At 30.8% G+C, this 23,476-nt stretch overlaps 1 protein-coding gene across 1 annotated transcript in view; it reads right to left on the bottom strand.

Annotated features, from left to right (window-relative positions):
• hh (hedgehog signaling protein) overlaps positions 1 to 20,980 on the bottom strand; it is a 165,510-nt gene extending 144,530 nt beyond the window's left edge. The window contains exon 1 of the mRNA XM_085953042.1: positions 20,558 to 20,980. Within this exon, the coding sequence (XP_085809168.1) occupies positions 20,558 to 20,881 (324 nt within the window). The 5' untranslated portion in view covers positions 20,882 to 20,980. The remainder of the gene's footprint in view (positions 1 to 20,557) is intronic.
• Positions 20,981 to 23,476: the final 2,496 nt, after the last annotated feature.

Genomic DNA, 23,476 nt, shown 5'->3' with positions numbered 1-23,476 from the left:
AGCAAATACTACTTGGGAAGAGAATTTTTCAAACAGTTAGATATTATTATGAAGGAACAAAACTGTTATAATATATATATTTTTAATATGTACGTATGTAGCGACATTTATTCTACCGGCAGTGACATACTGTTGTACCAATAGGCAGGTTGTGCGTTGCTTGGGGTACGACATTCGAAGAGGCAGGCAGATTAAAGAAGGAATATGAATAACTTTTAATAGTAGATTACGTAGAGATTATCAAATTTTAAATGGGTCTGTAGTATGTTAGTTAAGTGAGTATAAATACAGAAAATGTAGTACCTAGGTGATGAATTAAGATGGCATTTGAGATTTAAATAATAAAAGTCGGCATTTTGAGTGGGCGTCCGGCCGACTCTCTACTTAGGTAATAATATATTTAATATTATTATGTATATCACTGCCTACTTCCATTTTGTAATGTATCACCCATCACCCTGGATCTTGATATGTGTCAGCCAAGTAAGAGATCCGCAAGATATACAAATAATTAAAATGTTTCAAAGGTTCCGTCAAGCAAAAAAGATTTTAAATCACTGACCTAATTAGTGTCGAAGCTTCTCCAAATGGTCAAATTAACTCTGAAGTACTTTTACAAAATGGAAAGTTACTACTACGTATTTGGTAGTACGTAGATACACTATAGTAATTGTAATTAAACGTATATGAATGAATTGCTAGTGTTCGCGTTTAGGGGGAAAACCATCGCCGGCACTGCCCAAAGGCCAGCATTGAGGTTCTATACATAATTCAAATCAAAATGGCGGACCCCGGCGGGCCACGGCAAGTGTTACCACCACAACTATGTTATTATTATTACGGGAAACAAAAAAGGAAGAAGAAGACGCACGAAATACTTCGAGAGAGGCAGAGAGAGATTAAAAAACGAAACGGCCCTCTCTCTGTTCACTGCGCTTCGTGATATTTTTCTCTATGGCAAATGATTTAATACTACTTCGTCTGAAAAGATTTAACCCTTGGCTGGTGCGGTGTCAAGTTTGTGATTTTTTTTCCATTATTTGATGGTAAACGCTCAATTACAGAAACACAGATAAGATGTAAAGTACGGTTTATTGTTATAAACACCAGGACTGGATTTTCCGTAAGGTTAAAGAAGCTATAACCAAGGGCACTAAATTTGGTATGAGCCATGCCGTCCGATTTTTTTTAATAATTAGGGAATGGAAACAGTGATCTCCACTCCAATGAATTTCGGGGTTCAAAAATTCGATGAATGTAAAACGGTACATACTTTCAATTACTTAACGGCCCACGTGCTCGTCGTAGGTCAAAATTGAGTTTTTATTGTATTTTCAAACCATGATCCTGGACACTTCTTAAACGTTGTAGATAATCTATTTATATAATTTTGAAGCCTTATTATCTTTTATAGTTATTTTAAACATTTGATGACTGCATAAAGTATTTTTGTTACATAAAATAGTATTCTTTTAAACCTCTCGCTCTAATGTTTTAGAATATAGTCATATTTCGGTACATAACTGTGCAGTGGTGTTAAAATTTTTTTCATTTATTAATTTTTAAACGCATTTATAAAACCATTAGTATAATTTATTACGAGATAATTTTTGTAAAATATTCACGATAAAAAAATATATTGATAATCTCTGTGATCCCAAATTTGACAAGAATTAGGCTTTTTATTATTCAAAAAATCGGCAAGATTAACGCATTTGAAGATCATTCTAAAGATACTTATTATAAACTATGTCTTTGACCATTCAAGTGTGATAAATATTTTATGAATAATGATTGCTTTATAATAATTATTGACCTAATAATAAGGTAGTGTTTTTTTGAAATACGCCATTTCTTTTGTCATTCCCCAGTGGTTAAGCTACAACATACGGCCGTAGCCATAAATTGACAAACTATAATTAAAGTAGGGAGTAAAATGATATTGACGCGCGTGTTTGAACATGTACGGTTTAAAAAAAATAATAAAAAAAATCGGTTAGGTACATGTTCAAACACGCGCGTTAACATAATTTTACTCCCTACTTTAATTATAGTTTGTCAATTTATGGCTACGGCCGTATGTTGTAGCTTAACTACTAGGGAATGACAAAAGAAATGGCGTATTTCAAAAAAACACTACCTTATTCTTAGGTCAATAATTATTATAAAGCAATCATTATTCATAAGATGTTTATCACACTTGAATGGTCAAAGACATAGTTTATAATAATTATCTTTAGAATCATCTTCAAATGTGTTAATCTTGCCGATTTTTTGAATAATAAAATGCCTAATTCTTGTCAAATTTGGGATCACAGAGATTATCAATATAATTTTTTATCGTGAATATTTTACAAAAATTATCTCGTAATAAATTATACTAATGGTTTTATAAATGCGTTTAAAAATTAATAATTGTAAAAAATTTTAACACCACTGCACAGTTATGTACCGAAATATGACTATATTCTAAAACATTAGAGCGAGAGGTTTAAAAGAATACTATTTTATGTAACAAAAATACTTTATGCAGTCATCAAATGTTTAAAATAACTATAAAGGATAATAAGGCTTCAAAATTATATAAATAGATTATCTACAACGTTTAAGGAGTGTCCAGGATCATGGTTTGAAAATACAATAAAAACTCAATTTTGACCTTCGACGAGCATGTCCCCCCTTAAATCAAGTATTATTTTTAAATTATCAATAATTTCAAAAATAGTAGGTACACCTATTATATTAAGTAAGTAACTACAGGTAATTTTTCTACATTTTTATTAATTAAAAAATATTAACGCAACATCATTGATTAAAATCAATTATGATACCTATTGTACGACAACATCTTCTTGGCTACGTGAAGGAAGGCGCTGTTGTCGACTAAATGTGAGGAGCTTGTTAGTTTATAATGGAAGTGCGGTTAAAAATGTGAGGAGCATGTTAGTTCACAGTTTTAACACATAGCCAAGAAGATGTTGTCATAGAGTAGTTATCCAATGTCAATAAAGTCTGCATATTTAAAATACTTAATATATTCTGATTAGGTATACAAAAATGATTTTACTGAAACAAGAATACCTACCATAATTTAAAAAAAAAAACAATATCCTATGGCGAATAACTAATTTAATATTATTTATGCATAATAAAAGTTCTGCAATTAAATATACCACCATAAATTGTCCAGTGTTAAAATTTAGAACTAAGCTCACCACAGTATACAAATTATTGAATGATATGTAAACTGACATATTATGCCATATGTAAAATGACAAGTTACACTCGTGGATCTATACTAGGAGTTCTTTCGCTTTGTTTTTTTTTAATAAAATAAATCTTACCCCCGTTTCAGACGGGACACCAGTGTCGCGCTCGTATATAATAATGGGGCCTTTGTATTCGAATAAAGGGGCCTTTGTATTATGTTTATGAACGCCCAGAGCTAATGAGTCAACGCATAATTTCGCGATATAAATTAGAACATAAAACTGGCTGCGGTCATAAAAATATGTGTATGGCGGCTTGAGAATGTAGCGGCTGACGGAAAAGTGTACCGGACACGGTTTGACTCATTATCTCGAGGCGTTCATAAACACAATACAAAGGCCCTTTTATTCGAATACAAAGACCTCCTTATTATATACGAGCACGACACCGGTGTCCCGTCTGAAACGGGCCTTTAATCAATTTAATAATAAATGTAATCCACTGTTCTACTAAACCTCGTTTACGGTTTAAAAATGAGGCATCACATAATTATTGTGATGTAGATGTACTTAACTATGGTATTATTCTTTTTGAGAATTTATGCATGTAACAGTAACGATTTTTCAAAAGCAGTCATTGTAATAGTCATATTTTTAATTAATAGGCAGGTTTTTCGATACACTACAACATTAATTGGTGCGAACACCACATAATACAAGTATTTATTAATAATATAGACCACGATCTACAATCTAGATTATTAAACGTCTTCTATGTTCACATTTTTGTATTAATAAAACTATCTTTTGTAAATAATATTCAGTCGCCAAAGGGTTAAAAGACTCGTTATGTACCTATACGATGGTTTCCAGTGGTTTTTCAGCATCTTATAATCTATAAACTTTGTATTGGCAATAAATAATAATACATACATACAAAACCACAGTATAATATGAATATTTATAAAAAAAGTGCATTTACCTACGTATATTTACGAGAACAGAACAGTTTACAAATGAAAAGTATACTTACTAAATTAAAATTATAAATTACTCACTCAAGCAATGTTTAGTTGTATCAAGTGCCATTTTTCTATACAACAAACAATGAATGCCTTAGTATACCAGGGTTTTTTTTTACTTCACTTTCAGATGTTCAGGCTACATCTATAATACGTGAAGATTTTCATTAACATCTTTAGTTTCCTCGGTATATTATATACCTATGTATCTATAATGAACAGTAGGTACAACCACGTATTTATTACATAATATAATAATTATATATTTATATTATGAAGTGGCTTTCTTTAAATTCAGATATTAGTCAGAATAACTCATATTCCAAATACATAATCCTCTCCTTCCGGTTGGCATTAAGTAATTTTTATCAAGAATCAATTTAATACGTATTTTAACTCTTATCAATGTATACATATGCACCAGGTAGGTACTAATACACACAGTCAACCTACAATAAATCATTTTTTGAAATGCATTTGATAAGCGATGAGTATCATCGTCACTTGATAGGAGATAACGCAAATCAGTCAAGTTCCTGCACCTTGTTAAGGATATACCTACTGTTTTTCATAAATTAGTAACAACAATTTAATAAACTGAATCATCATTACTTAACAATGATTGAGTTTGGAAACATACTGTTATGTATTATTATAGGTATGTCATACAATTAAAGTAAATACTTTTAATCCCTGATCCATCAGACACTTTTTTCACATATCGTATGCAGCAGGTGGACAATAATTATTACTCTACCCCTAATTCAATTGATAGAACTAATTGAAAGCATTCATAGCCACCAAGTTTTAATATATTTTAATAATTTTGCATAAAGATATAAAGTGCAGATACTTCAATTTTATTTATTTTAACATATTGTCGACAGGTGGGTGGTGATAATTATTATGCAGGTTTAAGGTACTCCCATGCGCTGACTGATTTTAAACCCCCCCTCCCCCACACGAGATGAATAAAGCCTATATGATATTGGTAAATTCATTTTTATTGTCCTCAGTTCATTTTATCATCAAAAGTTAGTATCAACACCTCACCACATTCCGTTTCAATCGGGCTATTACCATGTACCTATTTAAATGTGAAGCACTTTTACTAATGTCTGGGAATAATGTTAAACAATTATTTCTGGTTATCATGTAGATTAATTTATTACATAATATGCGTTATTTTAACTTATTTTCTGAAAACTAGGGTTTTCGTTATGACGCTCTTTTTCCAGAGAAGGGTTCAATTATAATTATACCCACCAATGAATGATTTTTTTATAACTATCTGTAGTCAAGTGCACTTGAACGAGTTACTATAACTATGCATACACAACATTAATTCACTATAATGTTTACACGCAAACATTTAAAATTTGTTTCTAGAATTTCTATTTATATATTTGTATTCCGTTATCATATTATCTGCTCCAACATAAACATTGAACAAAGATAAGAAGGCTTTATTGCCCAGCCATAAAAAATGTTGTATATCTAATGCGTAATACTCCCAAGAAAATGTTAAGGTTTTTCGAAAATATGTCTCATATTTTCAATTTTATAATAACTCTGAATTAATAATCTATTTCAGGAATTCCACGCGCAATGAAAAATGTACCTATGTGTAATACTAGTATGTAATAATTAATAAGAAACCAATTCAAATTTATTTAATTTACATAAATATAGTGAACATGACAAATTACAAATTCAACGCATTGTTAACTTGACATAAAATAAGAAATACATACAATAATCATTATAAGAATAGTAAAACGTTGATAAAAATTAGTAGGTACATTAAGTGAGCTAAGTAAATCCTATTAATAAATTAATATGCTTATAAAACAACGTTCACAGAACTCGAACTCACACAAGTGGAAAATATCAATATATGAAGCTATTTGATTGAAAACAGTTATTGCCGAGTGATAGAGTAAGCTAGTTTGTGAATATGTCTGTGTGCACCGCTATCAACTATTATCCGGATATGTGTTAATTAAGCGTCAATTACATTGAGCTTCTTTACGAGCTGTTTGTTGGCGAATTTAAAAGCGGGCGATTCAGCTACTGCGATTTGATGATTACACACAAAACTTTCCATTCGCTGAGAAGCCACAAGCCAGCGACTATTTTGTTTTTTTTACCGGAAGGTTGCTTCTGCGCTCTACTGCGCAGACGCAGTAGGCCCACACGCCGGCGTGTAGCGTGTAAAGTTGACCGGCTTTCAACTTTTCTCCGTAGAGTGTTTACAACCTGTTTGTTAGCTTGTTTGATGATCACACTGGGCGACTTTACATGCAGATTATAAATTCGCCAACAAACAGCTCGTAAAGAAGCTCAATGTAATTGACGCTTTGGGTATGATTCATGAAATACAAGAGCCATCTAGTATGTTTATGACTCAGATTGTAAGACAATTAAATTATTATAATATAATCACTAATCAGTAATCACTAATCAGTATGTACGAACAATCATGATATTTTAGTTATCTCTACTAAACAACCACCTTATCTGATTTATAGAAATTCATCACTGTAGCTGTCACTTACGTTTCTCGATTCTGCCACTATGTAGTATAATATATGTAAGCTGTTAAGATTCCACATAAATAGTGCACACCAAACATCAGTCTTACTTATTTGTTTTCATTGAAGTAATAAAAGGTACAATTTGCAGACAGTACTGGTTAGTTTTTAAATTTAATTAAACCCTGCCTACCCAAACCATAATAGTTAAGGTATGCTATGGGCGATCAGACAAAAATAATATACAGTTTCCAGTCATACTTATTTGTTTTACGTTGAATTATTAAGAATACATAATATTACATAATATGGCGTTGGTTAGTTATTTTTAATTAATTAATCCCTGCCCAACCAAACCATAATCGATAAAAAATATACTTCTATCTATAAAATATCTAAATTATGACATTAAAATTAAACCATACATAATTTAAGATATTTTTTAGATAAACGAATAGTTTTGATTATCATCGACTATGGTTTGGATTAGGCAGGGTTTAATTGAATTTTAAAAAATAACAAACACTATATACCTACACATCGTAGTCTTAGTTCAATGGAAACAAATACGTTTGACGGACAAAGTTTAGTGTGCACTATTTATGTCGGATCTTGACAGCCTACCTCCACGCATCGTCACTGGGAGTATTAGCTCAGTTGACTAACGTTAAGCAGTATATAGTACGAGTATGACTGACCATTTGGTGCTTAGTCGTTTGTTATAAAAATTTACGGGTGTAATTTTCTGATCAATTAACTAATGAACGTTCGGCAATTCAGATCTATTTTTATACTTCCAATAAATAACTATTTGCTAATCAACATGATATAAAAGTCATACTTGGGGCTACGTCAAATGTATCTGTGGGCAACTACATTAATAACTAAAATCATTTTTATGTTTTATTTACTCAATACGTGGGAACAGAAAATCATTTCATTTTCGATAACTAATAGCCGCGACGATTTTCGGTTTGTTTGCACAATTTTGTAACATTCCGATGATGGTTATTGGAAAGACTGGTATCATTTCGAAATATTTTAAAAAGCCTAGATTGAAAGCAAGATCGTCGATTTTATTAATCGCATCTTCTAGTCGAAATTTGTATAAGTATTTATATTATTTCACAGTGTCCTTGAAAGACTTTTCGTATACGTCACGTCTGGCCCTCGGTGACTTTGCAAGGCTGATTATAATAGCCAGGCCAGAGCACTAGTGAGTAACGGTGGTAGCGCTAATTACCAATTATCTTCGAATGCAATCCAGTAACCTGTTCACAGAAAATGTACATTTTCCATTGAATATTTCGTTGAAATTAATTAATGTATTACAATTTTACGACAATTATCATTTTCTACAAACAGATTATTGCATTTGAAGAATAAGCAACAACTAGCACTACGATCTAAATTTTTAACTTCGTTCCCTAGTCTAAGTGATGTTGAAACCATGAAAAGCAAGTTGACAATAAGAATACTCTAAAAAGAATTAAGATATCCTTACAATCAAATGACTATTCCCGATTGGGTTTTAGACTCATTAATACCAAGTGGTGAATAATCAAAATTATAATTCGGCATAGCTATATAGCAAATAGCCAGTCGACATGGATTACAAATAAAGAAAGAGGCACCCTATTTACATGAAAATAGCTTTTTTAATGATGATCGATGAGTTTGAATAACTTTTCAAAAGATTGTGGAATATTCATATTATTTTAGTGTGTTATGTTATGTAAGTAAAGTGGGACTATTCTCTGCAAATCTAAGGTGGCAAATTCTGTAATGAGTGAAATTTTCTTTATGGACTTGTAGAACATTTTAGATAGAATCAATGACATTATTAATGGACGACGCACTCAGTACAGTAGCTAGCAAGTAAATTCGCCCATAGTGACATTCGCACGTGCATAGGTAGACGTCACACAATATCCATCATGCAATATCACGCATCGGGAATTTATAGCAATATCACATTTATTGTAACGGCGTTAGAACAGTGTTTCTAGTATCAATGTTCGTTTGAGCGAACCTATTTGAACCGAACCATTCGGCAGACCCGACAAAAAGTTTCGGGAATTTATAGCAATATCACCTTTATTGTAATGGCGTTAGAACAGATTATGCCATTCGGCAGACCCGACAAAAAAGTGAGAGTCATTTTTTTTCCAGATGCTTCGTCCATATTAATGTCATTGGATATAATAGATAGAATTACTCATTTTTCCCGGATTGTGGACTGACTGTTTTCTGCATAATTCTAAGAAAAAGTAATTGATTTTATTATCTATGTTCAAAAACAGATAACAACCTACGAACAGGTTTGGTTACAAAAGCAGATAGGTTAACTTGGATTAAGTCTCTGATAAGACAATTTTGATTGTATTTTCGTCAAGGTGAATTTTGTGCGGTCCAGACTGCAAATAGTTAAAAACAGAGATTTTGGGATGCTATTTTGCTGTTGAAAAATATAGAGCCCATAAACAAATTGGTAGCTCAGCACCAAACAAACATATTATTCTTTTCATTAGTTATTATCTCACATGATTTCATTTTAATAAACGGTTATAAAATTTTAATTGAAAATTTATTGTTAAACTATCTTTTTGTGGTTAAAAAGTGCTACACACATACTTCGGTACAATTGAAAAACAATATTTTAATTTATTATTTTAGAAATATTGGGAAACAGGCAGACAGTTAAAAAGTTTAGAAAACTATGCTCTAAGTAAATGAACTAAATCAATGATCTTGATAAATCACTACATATAATAATATAATATTAATATAATATAGTACCTATGTTTAATTTCAATATTAAAACAATCATTGTTCACGTAATCTAGACCGAAAAAGTAGTTTTACACTGCATATTTCTACGATAAAACATGACATAAATAATTATTACCAATAAGGGAACGATAATTGAAGATCTTGGCATAAAAACATCAAATGTCCACTTTTTTCCATTTTCGTTTTATTGCATTTCTATATTCCCTGTGTATGATTACACACAACTGTGCAAAGATATATTTTTAAAAAAAATCATAAGACCCTCAAATCTGCTCTCAAAAATATGCCACTTTTCTAAAAACAGCAATAGTCCAGGCATTTTTGTGTGAAAACAGCAAAGGTCCAGTAGTTCTACACTTTTATCACCAGGCGGCGTTAGTAATGTTAGTATACATTCCATACAATTTAGTGTCTGAGCTGTCAAATTATCCTTGATTCGTTTAATTATTGCTTTTTATAACGTTTTCTTATGATTGTTTTTATATTTTATCATGGATATTACTAGCATAGATATCTGAAACGTCTTGAAAGAGAAAAATGAACAAAAACATGCAACGTTTTTACCAAATAACGGTGACTTTCATTATTGTTCAGTTGGATGCAATATGGAAAATTCTGGGCCCTTCATTATAAAATCTAAAGAGACCGGAGAAAAAGATTTTTTTAATATGAAATATAGGTTAAAACTTTGGCATTTCAGGCTAGTTATAATGTACACAATAGACCAGGCTAGTAGGGAGAAGTGCTTTGCGAACATTTCAGTTTCTCTCTAGGCTGTGGCATAGATTCAATGTAGTGAATAAGAATCAAATGCAAGTCACGATTGCATTTAAAACAACATAATGGTGGATTAGTTCCATTGAAAGGAGCTAAATAAAAAAATATTTTAAAATTAGCTAAATATTTACAAAACCCAATAAATGTATCGTTTAATTTGCAGTGAAGGTGTCAGACGAGGCTAATCGGTTTTCATTTTTCATGTTCACTATCAATCCATGGTGGAAATCCATTGTTTTAATGATTTAATTTAATAAAACACATTTTTTTAGTACTTTTTCCACTTTTAATAAAGAAATCTGGATACGTTTCACCCACCTTAGAGAGACATCTTCAACTGTTGAAAACAGTTGGCAGAAAAACAGAGGCGGACGAAACCGGTCCAGATTTATATATTAAAAGTGGAATAAGTAGGTACTAAAAAATGTGTTTTATTAAATTAAATCAATAATAATAATATGAAGCTAATCAGTATTAACCCGCACATGATTAAAAAAATTTTTCAAATATTTAATTCTTGATTTTTTAGAAACATTGAAGTCGTTTGTTAATAGATAAATAATATGTCCAAACCTTATTAAAAGTTGTATTATGATTTAAAAATAACAGAAATATATATTCTTTATTTTATTTAATAAAATTATAGTTTTAGTCATACTATTTACATTTCGATCTTTTCAATTTTGCAATAAAAACAACAAATGTCCAAAAATTGTGTAAAAACAGCAAATGTCACACTCATTCTTTTTTAAATATCTATTTAACCAAAATAAATTTAATATTTTTTTTACATTCATATAGTGCATATACAATTTCTCTATAATTTCTAATTGTCAAATTAATAAAAAAAAATTTCACAACCAAGATATTATGTTTTTACCCTCTCCTGAAAAAAAAGTGTTTTGTGACATTTGCTGTTTTTATGCCAAGATCTTCAATTTTAATCATAATGATATTAATAATGTGTAAACTATTGAAAACACATATTGTTTTAAAATTATAATAATACTCTAAAATATTTTTTGCATTAGAGCATTTTGTTCAGTCTTAATGCCTGACGTCCATCTATTGGTAAAAAATATGACATAGGTAGAAATAAGTACAAAAAATAAACGTAGAATAAATAGTGAGTACATATTTCCTAATATATATCAGATCGCTTTAAGCATGCTTGGAAAATACACAATTTCGTCAAGACAGTTAACAAACTAGAGCAATCCCCTTAATGTCATACTTTTTAATATTATTTTTAATGCAAATATTTCTACAGAAACTCTCAAACTCCTACCCAATCACAACTAAATGCTAATAAAGCAAGTGGGTGTATTGAATATAGGCAATTAATAATAGGCATTAAGGCATTTAACGGATTTAAAATGAGTGTTGATTAATTATTATTGCTATCTTAACAAATAAATAAATAATTGGTGACCATTTAAAATTTATATATTATGCATATTATCTAATATTTCTTAGTTATGTAGGTTGGTGTTGGTTGTGTGCTGGGTACCTAAACGATCTACTCTCCACAGAATCATCAAATAAATTGAAAGAAGAATGCATTGAAACTAATGTAGGATATAATGTGAATAATAATAATATATTTAAGGCTGTATAAAAATGGCCGCCCGGGTGGGGTAGTGGGGGTATCGAATGTAATGGCGGACGAATTCTTTGCTGAGAGGCATACGGCGTATTTTTATATGTTCGGTTAACGCGTTTGATACCGGATCATCACATAAATCCTTCATATATATATATATATATATATATATATATAATATGTGTTTTTGTTATTATATTTCACGGATGATTCTAAATTCTCAACTAAAATTGCTATTATCCATTTTCTAAATAGATTGTTCCACTCAGACTTAAGTAGTAAATAGTTTTGCACAAAAGAAAGTTGATAAGGTTTAAAAACGTTTCTCACATAATTTCAAAAGAAGATAAACAACTTAGGTATAATAAATCATAAAATAGTTCAAGTTAGTTGAATATATCCCTAATTAATATTGATTAATAAATGTAATATATAATTAGAAATGAATATTTGCTTCCAAAATAGAACCTTATAGGGACCAAAAAACATCGTAAAATATAAAACCGTTGAACTAAGGAGTACACATTGTATCAAAAACGTATGTTGAATAATGATTGAGATACGCTTTAAATGTTTCATCAGTGTTAACGTAACATAATAATTTATAACGATATGATAATTTTATTCAATTCAAACTTTACCAAAACGAATTGATTGTCGTTAATTATTACTTAGGTAGATATTTATTTTTAAAACCTTTCAAATAGGTAGTTTTTTTTGTATATCCAAAATTGTTCTTAACCCAAATAAGGCACATGTAACTTTTTCAAATACCTGAATTTCAAGGCATCACACGTGTTCTTGGTTTTATTCAAAAATGCTCTTCCGACCGTAGGTACCTACATATTCAAGAATAACCAATAAATATACTATAGTAGTTTTTCCAAAATTTAAAAAGTTATTAGGCACAGAAACTTGTATTACGTAGAGTACTTAGACTTAGGTACAAGTATCTAACCATACCTACTTAAAAATGTAAGAAAATATAGCCTTTTTAATAAACTAAGTGGATACTACCAAATAAATGTTGAGCAAAATGAGAATTAATATTTTTTAGTCATTAATTATTACTATAAAATATAAAACCTTATTATAGGTAGGTATTACTTAGTAGGTTGACTGTTTAGTGACAGTGATAAAAATCGATTTTTAACACAGTAAAATATAATATATAAATATATTTCCAAATAAATTTAATAATTTAAATGGTAACAGGGCCCGAGCGAGGATGTGTTAGATACCCGCAGCGCTCCTACGACCTTCTCCAGTTCCAAATTGCCTTTAAGAATTTCTTTTTACTAAGTTTCTCCGATCTCCATTATTGTTCAAAAATATTTCAAAAACAAAGAATCCATTTCACTAACATAATATGTTATGTTATGAATATTATTCACCCTAGTATCTGATTTACCGTTAAAATCTGAAAAGACCTAAATTTATTCAATATTTTAATGATATCGTGTTTTCTTACGTTCACACCGACGTTTTTTCGAATCATCAATGATTTAGAATGAAAGAATTAAAAAAAATACCAACCTTCATAATAGTATACTATAATAATTAGAATTTAGATACCTAATATATAGCACACAGTATTCAGCTGTTTCGTTGACAACTAAAAAAATTGTCTTTACTAAGTATAATGGGTGTGTAGATTTACAATGCAATTATAATAATATTAATAATTAAAATATAAATCAATAAATTGTTAATATAATATTATGTAGAATAATGGCGAGGGGTGGATGTAGGCTGATGAGATTCGATATAAATGGTGCACGGTGGAAACTTATTTATTTTTATTGAACTAAGAATACCCACCTACAATAATCCTCTATCAATAAAATATCTAAAATTATGTATGACTTAATTACATAATTTTAGATTGTTTATAGATAACGAATATTTTTTACTATTATCCACTAAGACTAAGGGTTATTTGAATTTTATAAACTAACAAACACTACTTACATACTGTAGTCTTAGTTCAGTGAAAAACAAACACGTTTGACTGTCAAAGTTTAGTGTGCACTATTAATGTCGGATCTTAACAGCCTACCTCCACCCATCGCCACCGATGTAGAATATTGTATTTGTGTTCTTAGATTATGTATTCCACAAAAACAGGATTCACACAGTGGTGTCAAGACAAAAATGCTGTCCAGGAACAGTATTTTTCAGGTAAAAATTTACGACTAATTAACATTATACACAGCATGCCATGTATAAATGGATGCACTTTAACCATTAGTTAGGTACTTTAATAAAACTAATTCCTAATGAGTATTCTGATTGAAATTATATACCTAGGCACTTTTATTAGTTATGTCGGTATATTTAAAATTTTAATATAAGTCGCTACCAGTGGCGTAGTGCCAAATAAAATAATGTCGGATAGTTTTTAAATATCCTAATCCCCCTTCCATCCCTTACTTTTACTGAAGCACATGTTTTAATATTTCAATGGCTAGGTATGTACCAAAAATTTCATTCGACAAAAATATCAAATCGACAAGATGCAAAAGATCAGTGGCGGCTCGACGACTTTCTAGGTGGTGGGGTTTAGCCATTAACCCAATGCTTACGGGCCCTTTTAATTATTTTTTTAATTAACGTGTTAATTTGCATTTGAAAAGCAATTAGCAAAAACACAATTTTGTTGCGGCCCGTAAGCATTGGGTTAATTATTAAATAAACATACCTACCTACTTTCTCATAATGATTAATGAACATTATGCACCAAGCTACTTATAATAATATGATGTTATTAATGAGAAAATGAGTAATTTTTAATAATATGATTATCTTAGTCGTTACTTAACCACGTCTAAAATGCGTGCTAAAAATATTTACTTAATTAATAACCAATAATAATTATTACAGACTTACCATTATCAGTTTTGAACAACGACATACAGCGAGCGTTTTTACTCACCATGGGGTCATTTGATTCGCTCCCTAGTATGATAAAATAAATTAAATACTTCTTTTAATCATGTAATTAAGTAGTTATATTATGAAAATGATCAAAATATCGGACGTGTATTTTTGACATGATAACGAAGTGGGGATGGTCCCTATAAACCCTTAAGGTAGAGCCGCCCCTGCAAAAGATCAATACATTTCCCATAATCACTTAGGAATCGAACTGACTAATCAATAATCACTTTCTTCATATTTTTACTAAATTTACTGGTTCTCGATTTTTTTCAAGCTCAAAATAACTCAAATAACACGTAACTCAAAACTATTGCATGTGACATAATTAATATTGATGAAAACTGTCTCCACTACACCACTGGTAGATACCTATCTGTATATGAATATAATCAACATATTTGGAAATATGTTTATTGTGTGACACTCGGGCATCACAATAATAATTAAATTAAATAAAATTTAACTCATTTTAGTGTTACCGCTTTGTAAAAAATGTCGTAATTTTTATATATTCTAGAAAGTTTGCAATTATTATTAATGATGTCTATGGTAAATTTATTATACTTATATTGTTTTGATATTTTAAAAAACAACTCAAAATGCAAGTTTTATGACCGTTTCATAAATCATAAAATAATAATTGTTATTTTTCCTGAATTGCAAGGCCTGATCAGTTTGTATGATAAATAAAATATACCTACATATTATTATTTTAGATACGATAAATTCGTAAAATGTTTCCATGTTAAAATGCAACCGGCAATAAATCTTATCAAAATTTTCACCTGTTTGCTTACCTATGTATATATAAGTAGGTATTAACATTTTATAATAAATGCCATTTATAACTAACATAAACCAAACTACCTACTCATTTCCAACCTAGGTATAAATATATATCAGAATAAGACAAGTCTAAACAGACTACTAGAAAGGTCGTCGCCGAAAATGAAAGGGATGTTAGCCACTTGCACAACCTATTATATAGGTACATACATACCTATTACATACACATTGAAGAACAACGTGAATTTTCCTGACCCGGGATCCAAACCAAAAATCCACAATTTAATAATAATAGATATTTTATTTTTGGTAGGTACCTACTTGATATTTTTTATTTAGATTTCTGATTTTTTAAATATAAATGAGATGTATCTAATTTTTATTTACAACGTTTTTCTTAGCTCGTATTCTTATTTGTACGGTGGTTCTTTGTCCAGTACAAATCTTGCAATCGATTTTTAACTAACTTCCCGACGAGCTAGACATTTGAAACTTTCAGAATTTTTTTTAATACTTTTAGCCATTTTTAAGTAGAATTGAATTCATTTTCTGTTAATTCCGTGTTGTATGAAAACTTATTTCGACACCATTATTGGTTACTAGGTCTGGGGTTCTAGCAACTAAATTATTAATATATACTTGCGTTACTATGGAAATCAATATGACATGTCAAAATGTCATTTCAGTATTATTTCTATCAAGTACAAATTTTTTTGATCGTTTAAGCTAGTCAATTCAAGTTTATATGATTCAACAGAAAATTTAAAAACGTTGTATATAAAAAGTTATTTTTATCTTGTAATTATTATCTATAATATCAGAATGCCGAATTCTACTTTTAATATTTTAGTTTCTGAACTTTCATTAAAACTAACATTTTACATCTAACGGAAATTATGTCAAATGATGTCGGTTATAAATTATGATGTATGCAAAATATCTATTAAAAATAGTAGATACCTAGGTACAATTTACATACGAGTACTATAATAAAATACAGAATTAACAATGAATTCAGATATTAACTATTCAATTTGAACAATAATGAAATTCTGCTTGCAAAAATATAAATCTAACCCTTTAATTAATAATTACAATATTAATTTAATTTAACACAAAATGGATGTTGGGTAGGTATATTAATTTAGGGTGAATCTAAAATCATATTATTAATAATTGGTCATAATGTTTTCAAAATTGCCAACTTCAATTTTTGCATTGTCAGTTTAATAAGTAAGTACTACGAAGACGACCATCTCGCGACGGAAGCGATGGTTTCTCAGTTGTATGTGCTTGTCTCACTAGTTGAATATTGTAACCATGCAAACCACCCCTTGAAAACTTTTTTTATGCAACCAAACCCGGTTTTTATTGGCACTTTTAGTGGCGTAGAGGCCTGACGCACTAACTGGTCACATTAAAACAACATTTAAGATGTTGGTATAATTTAATTTAATTAAATTCTTTCGAGGACCCCTTTAAATCGTCTGACGAATCTATTGCTTCATATACATAAAAGAAAATCGCCGTTGTACGTAGTCTACTACTATGCTAGTATCATCTATGCTAGCCGTTAAATTAATAGGTACTAAATATATTTTGCATAATAGCTTTCCACTTAGGATTTATAATAATTATCCACATTAAATACATACTATTACAAAATCAATCAAATATTAAAATTTGATATTATTTATTTTAAATTAAGAATAATCCTTTTAGTGGAAGTACCTACTGGAATTGTACCTACCTAACTTATAATTCGCACCTGAGAAAGATAAGAGTTTTATAGGAGAGTCTGTTTGTCTAATTTTATTACGTTAATTAGGTACAAGCGAGATAATAATTATGTTTGTTAAAAAAATATCAGGTAATTAGACATAGGAAGAGATATAGATAATTATTATCACAAAAAAGTTTAGATACCTATTTTGAAATATTTTGTAACATTCAACCGTTAACTCCCAGCTATACCTACGCTTTTTAATGAACCTCAGTAATTCAATATTATTGTATCGATAATTTGTTTTAATTATTTATTTAATATCGAAAACAAGTGTTGTATGATAAACAATGTCTTCTTTTTTCTTCATCATAATAATTTCTAAAAAAAATTTGAACGGTTAAATTATTATTAATTAACATTCTATATAATATGCATATGAGAAGTTATCCCATGCACAGAAGATCCGCTAACTTATCATCCCCATAATAGATTTTGCAAACGATGAATTGGCGGCAAATATAGTCCATAACAACAGTGACGTCCCGTGGGGGTAGGCAGATTGAGCGTCGCATAGGGGCGGCAGTTACTCGAAGGGCGGCAAATCATCAATTAACATAAAGGGTTAAACAGTTTCGACGTCCATGTTGATACAAAATACTGTATGAAAATGGGGCGACATTTTGTCTAGGAACGTCACTGGATAACAATAAGATAACCAAAAATGAATCCAATATTATATTATTGATGATTAGCGATTTAACCACGAATTCGTCCGTGTGAAATACAGAAAGAAACTATATAGACAGATATCACAGATATACACAAAGAAGAACGATTCGCAACTCGTGCCCTCATATTGTTGCAAGTGCGTTATTTTTGAGAAGTTTATTTTGAGATATCATATAAAGTGGTAGGTACCAACATTTTTTCTATAATATTTGGTCCAGTACGCTGGCTATGACAGGTTTGAAAATCACACTGCAAAAAATTGCCTGTGCGATAAACCACTAATCGATTTTAATAATAGCAATATGTAAGTAGTTATGAACATCTTTTTAAGATTTTCTGATGATGCCCGAATCATCTGCTTAATTTTAATAGGACACCATGGAACACGGAGACGGACTCAAAGTTTATTATTACCAAACGAAGTTTTTTGGAGCTTTTACATTTACATAAAATACGTGGTTGTTTCATAAGCAATAATTAAAAACTCAGATATATAACAGAAACTAAAAACACTAAGTTGCAATGATAAATAAGTTACATGTTTTATTAAAATTAAATAAATTGTGTGTTTCATATAAATTCCTTCATACGTATTGGAGCGTTTAAAATTGTCTATGATGTCGAATTTCTCATGGATCGTAAGTAGTCAATCATAAATATTTTAACTATGATATTCAATGAAATAATTTACAGGTAAAACCCTAAACAATGTATTGTTTGTGTCAACATTTTAAAAATGTATAGAATATTTTACGAAGTTAATTGCCTTAACATAAAACTGTAAATCTAAGCTTTAAATCAATAAAAATATTTGTTCTCAATTTATAACGCATCACTAAAAGATTCATCCACTCCATATTTCATAGTTTTTTCCCCTTGTTCTATCAATAGTGTCAATGCAAAGTTATCTCAGGAATAAAAACACAATGCACTTCATTATGCCGTGCAATTAGTTTCACAGTTGTATTTTTGTAACTGAAGAATTATTTACAATATTTGTACCTTCGCTTGAATAGTATTGATTGGGCATTGTAAATCACAAACTCTGTACGCTACCGTAGTAACTTATAGTTAGTTATAAGTTATTTATAACACTGGCGTATTGTTACAACGTACCATAACCTGCATACTCTATTTTGACAGATTTTTAAATTTACCTGTAAACAGTAAACCGCATTTTAGGATAAACGATATTGGGAATATGCCTTCGGAGCAATATATCAAACGTTCAACACACCGTTATGCAAATATTTATGTTTTCATTTCACTTTCGTAGACTGATAATGGCCGATAGCACAACGGCTACAGATGTTTCGTGTTAAGTTTTTAAATATTTACGCAGTTTGTAGCCACAATTTAAAGATTTAAAACGTTTTTAATTTACACAAAAACACTTCCTGCTTTCATTATGCCCGTAATTCAAATAATAAATAAATAGCACTTCATTTGAGTGTGAATTCATATGCAGTTATTAATTTCTCAATATTTGAAAACACAATAAATTCAAGATGCTATTATTAATACAGAATATTGAATAACTTTATCTTTTCTTGTATATTATGATTGTATTACTTTCTTATCTACCAGGTATTCAAACATTCGACTGGATATTGTACCTACTTTATGTAAAAAAATATATATAGGTACATACATATTATAAGCATCTTACATTGCGTTTCATTTTATACGATTGTAAACATTACAGTCATAATAATTAATAATGAATAGATTGCTTATATTATTTTATTACATACCTATTTAACGCTTAGGTATTGTTCGTTTTGTTTATTAAAATAATCCAACTTACAAAGAAAGATTCATCGTATTATACCAACATTAAAAAAGAACAATGCATGTATTTTAATAACATGGTATTGTTTGTAGCATTATGTTATTATGAAATAACGTTGAATATTATTTTACTGTCACGAATAATCATTATTCAATAAATAATAAAATTGCCTGCCAGGTAAAAGAATTACTCAGGTGCCTACATGGTTTTAATTATATCAATTAAGTTGTGCAAAAATAGATAATTATTTGTACTTACATTAAAATTATAATGATAGCGTAGAGTAATAAATACAAAGTAATAAGTAGGTAATAAATAACACTGTTGTGTATATATGCTCCTAGGGCCCTAGAGTCATCATTGTTACTTCATAAAAGTTTGAATTGAAAAATATATAAGTAAAACATCAAGTGCACATCCGAAGAAACCAGATAAGCATGTTTAAATTTTCACAGCTTTTCCAACGTGCGTTAATCTTCTATGAATGAAATATTTCAGTCACAAGTCATGAAACATGTTGGATTCACGTTGATTCAAGCAAAATCTACACACATAAGTTCATTGGTATCATTGAGTAGGTACGTAATTTTGTAAGGGTTTTAAGTCGTAATCCATGACGTTAGGGCCCGACCGAGACGTGGCATACCTGCGTCATCAAGCGATCAGCACCGGTTCCCTCGTCATCCTTGAACACAATGTCCGCATTATAATTGGGCACTAAGTCTCTGAATCGCGGATCGGACCGGGCCACCCGCCCCTCGGGAGCTCCGGACGCGGCCGCCGAATTTTCCGACACGTTAGGCACATGCTGGGAGAATACCAGCGGCGTCAATTTGCGGGGCCCTCGCCGCCGGCCTGCGCCCCTACCCGGACCGCAGGCCTCCACAGCGGCGAGGAGAACCGACGTTACCAAAACAACTGCCGCCACTCTCATGACGTCATGAGATTTCGCACCCGCGGCGCATTGCATCCGGCCACCGCGGCAGCCAATTGTTTACTGGTGAGATTGCGGACGTCGGCGCGCGCGCTGCGACACTCTGCCCCTTCTCGTGAAGGCTCTGGCGGCTCTGCCCCTTCCAGAGGCTGCCGCGCGTCGTGCGGCGCTGAAAAGTGGCGGTGGGGGTAGATTGACATCTAGACGCCGCCCGGAAAACGTGCTGAAATCTGAACACCACGTCGAGAGCTTTTAATAACCTTTAACGATCTGATCATTTTTCTCAAAACGTATTTGCTACTTACTACTCTAACCAAAATTCGGGACATTCTTATAGAAGTTTAAAGTAGATAACTTGTGATATTTATATTAAGTACTGTAGTACCTACCTGAACATATAAGACCAACTTTTTTCTCAAAATTAAATAATTAAAAAAACCTCATTAGATTTAGGACACCATGTCTGACGATTTGTGTGACCACCAGTATTGCCACAATCACAAGAATACGCCAGACAGGGTAATAAAATAAGTTAGATGGCATAAAAAATTCTAGATTTTCTCAAAATTCAAAAAGTGTCTAGAAACTATCATTTCAAAATTATTCTATAAGTATTATATAAATCTCATAATTATTAACATTGTTTTCACAAGAATAAATATCGAACAATAATTATTATGTGTGATAATATGAATGCAGGTAAGATCATTTAGTTATTTTATTTGTAAGATATAAGGATACAAATGATCAGCATGTTGATTTTCAAGCAAAACTGGTAAAATATTCTAGCTTTATTATAAGTTTCAAGCTGTTTGCTGTGTCAGAAAACGCTAGATTTAACGCCATACGCCAGATTCGAATTTAATAAGCTAGACGACTATCCAAAAATATTAAATCTGGCGACCACTATAATAGTATTATATACTAAACTAATATTGTATCAATAATTGAAACAATGGGTTTTTGATATCTTTCGAAAAAAAAATGCTTTATCGGACTTCAATAAACTAAAAGTAATACGTACCCACCTATACTTTCAATATTTTTTATAGTCATATAATATATTCCAACATTTTGTGATCTATTTAGTCAAGGCGGCTCTCGTGGTGCAGTGCTTAAGGCGCTGCACCATCTCCACGTAATTTATTTAATATATTTTCATTTTTTTAAATAGGAATTTTAGACTGATTCACAAAGAAAAATAAGATACATCCCCATCCTATAGATTATAGAAATATAGAATATTATATCCTCGAGCGGAAATGACGTTTCTTTTACTTATACAACGAAGGTTATTGTTATAATTCATTGCCGACTGAAGAGGAAAGCCGATACATTTCACGACTGGTCCTACCTTTCCGCCCTCCCGTTCTCAATGGATGACCTGTCATTGTCTATAGTCTATAGAGTGTTCAAACTGACGCGTCTGTCGTGTTCACTTGTCGGAGTATTCTTAGTTTCAGATTTCTTTCAGATTATTTTAACGTATCTTGGAGACCATGGAGTTCATCTGATTTAGCGGTTCTGTGTTATTAATAATTGGAAGTGACGATCAACGTAAGTAAACTTCTTCTGTGTATAATAATATCATAATACACTAGGACGTTTGTCAATGTGACAGCCGATTCTAAACAACAATAACTAATAACCTATTTATACTCTTCAGGCATTATAGAATACCAAACTCTGCTTGCAAGTTTTTTTATCAATAAATAGTATGGCAGTGGACCACTCGTTGCTTGTGCAAAAGATTACGCTCAGGCTTCATTAATCTAATGATGGCGGTGTATCAATCCATTTGGAAAGGAAATCGATGACATTTTTTGTTGATAAGGAATAAAATTAGTCATAATATGGATTTTGATATCTTACGCAGGTATTGTAAAGTCAAACAGAGGTCAATTTTATTATTAGATAACTTTGTTTTAATAATTCCGATTGGTTTGTATTTAAACACCCGTAATATTGTATACCTACTTACATATTATGTAATATTTATATTGTATGACTTCATTATTGTAGTAAGTAGTTAAGTACCTACTTAGATAAGTTAATTATTTAAAGTTTTATTGTTTAATTTTTTTTAGCAGGTACTCACGCGTTATTTTTCGCATGTGCAGATTCATTGAGTCGGTCTCCATTTTCCTTGAGATGGTGGGGGTGTGCACTATATCTACGCATCACGAACTTTGCAAAGAGAGTTCGCTATTTAGGTGAGAATGGCTGGATCAACATTCGACTTGATGTGGAATGTCTTGGACTCACGGCTCTACACGTTTACAACCAAACTATTTTTAATAGTAATAATAAAAACTAATATTATTGATGTATCTCATTAGTTAATCACATTAAATCAATAACACCCAAAACGTTACCATTGTTTCCCCAGTATTGTCGATTTTACACCCCTTGGATGTAGTACCTAAGTTTTATATTGATTATTACCTAATGATCTATTGAAATGAATGAATGAGTGTTACTCATTCACCCAATCCATTAGTTACGTGCACTGTATCGAACGTAGGTAGGTACATTGTAAAAATACTACCCATATTTTAATCCAGCGAATATTCCAAACTGCCTCATAGACGGCTACTCTATCAACTCCATGGCCCCCACAAAGGGGGGGCT

The sequence above is a fragment of the Rhyacophila brunnea genome, unplaced genomic scaffold (genome assembly GCF_057557595.1).
Source record: "Rhyacophila brunnea isolate RB1 unplaced genomic scaffold, BYU_Rbru_1.0 scaffold_10, whole genome shotgun sequence".
NCBI lineage: Eukaryota > Metazoa > Arthropoda > Insecta > Trichoptera > Rhyacophilidae > Rhyacophila > Rhyacophila brunnea.
The sequence above is the reverse complement of the archived record's forward strand: the minus strand, read 5'-3'. Positions and strand labels throughout refer to the sequence as shown.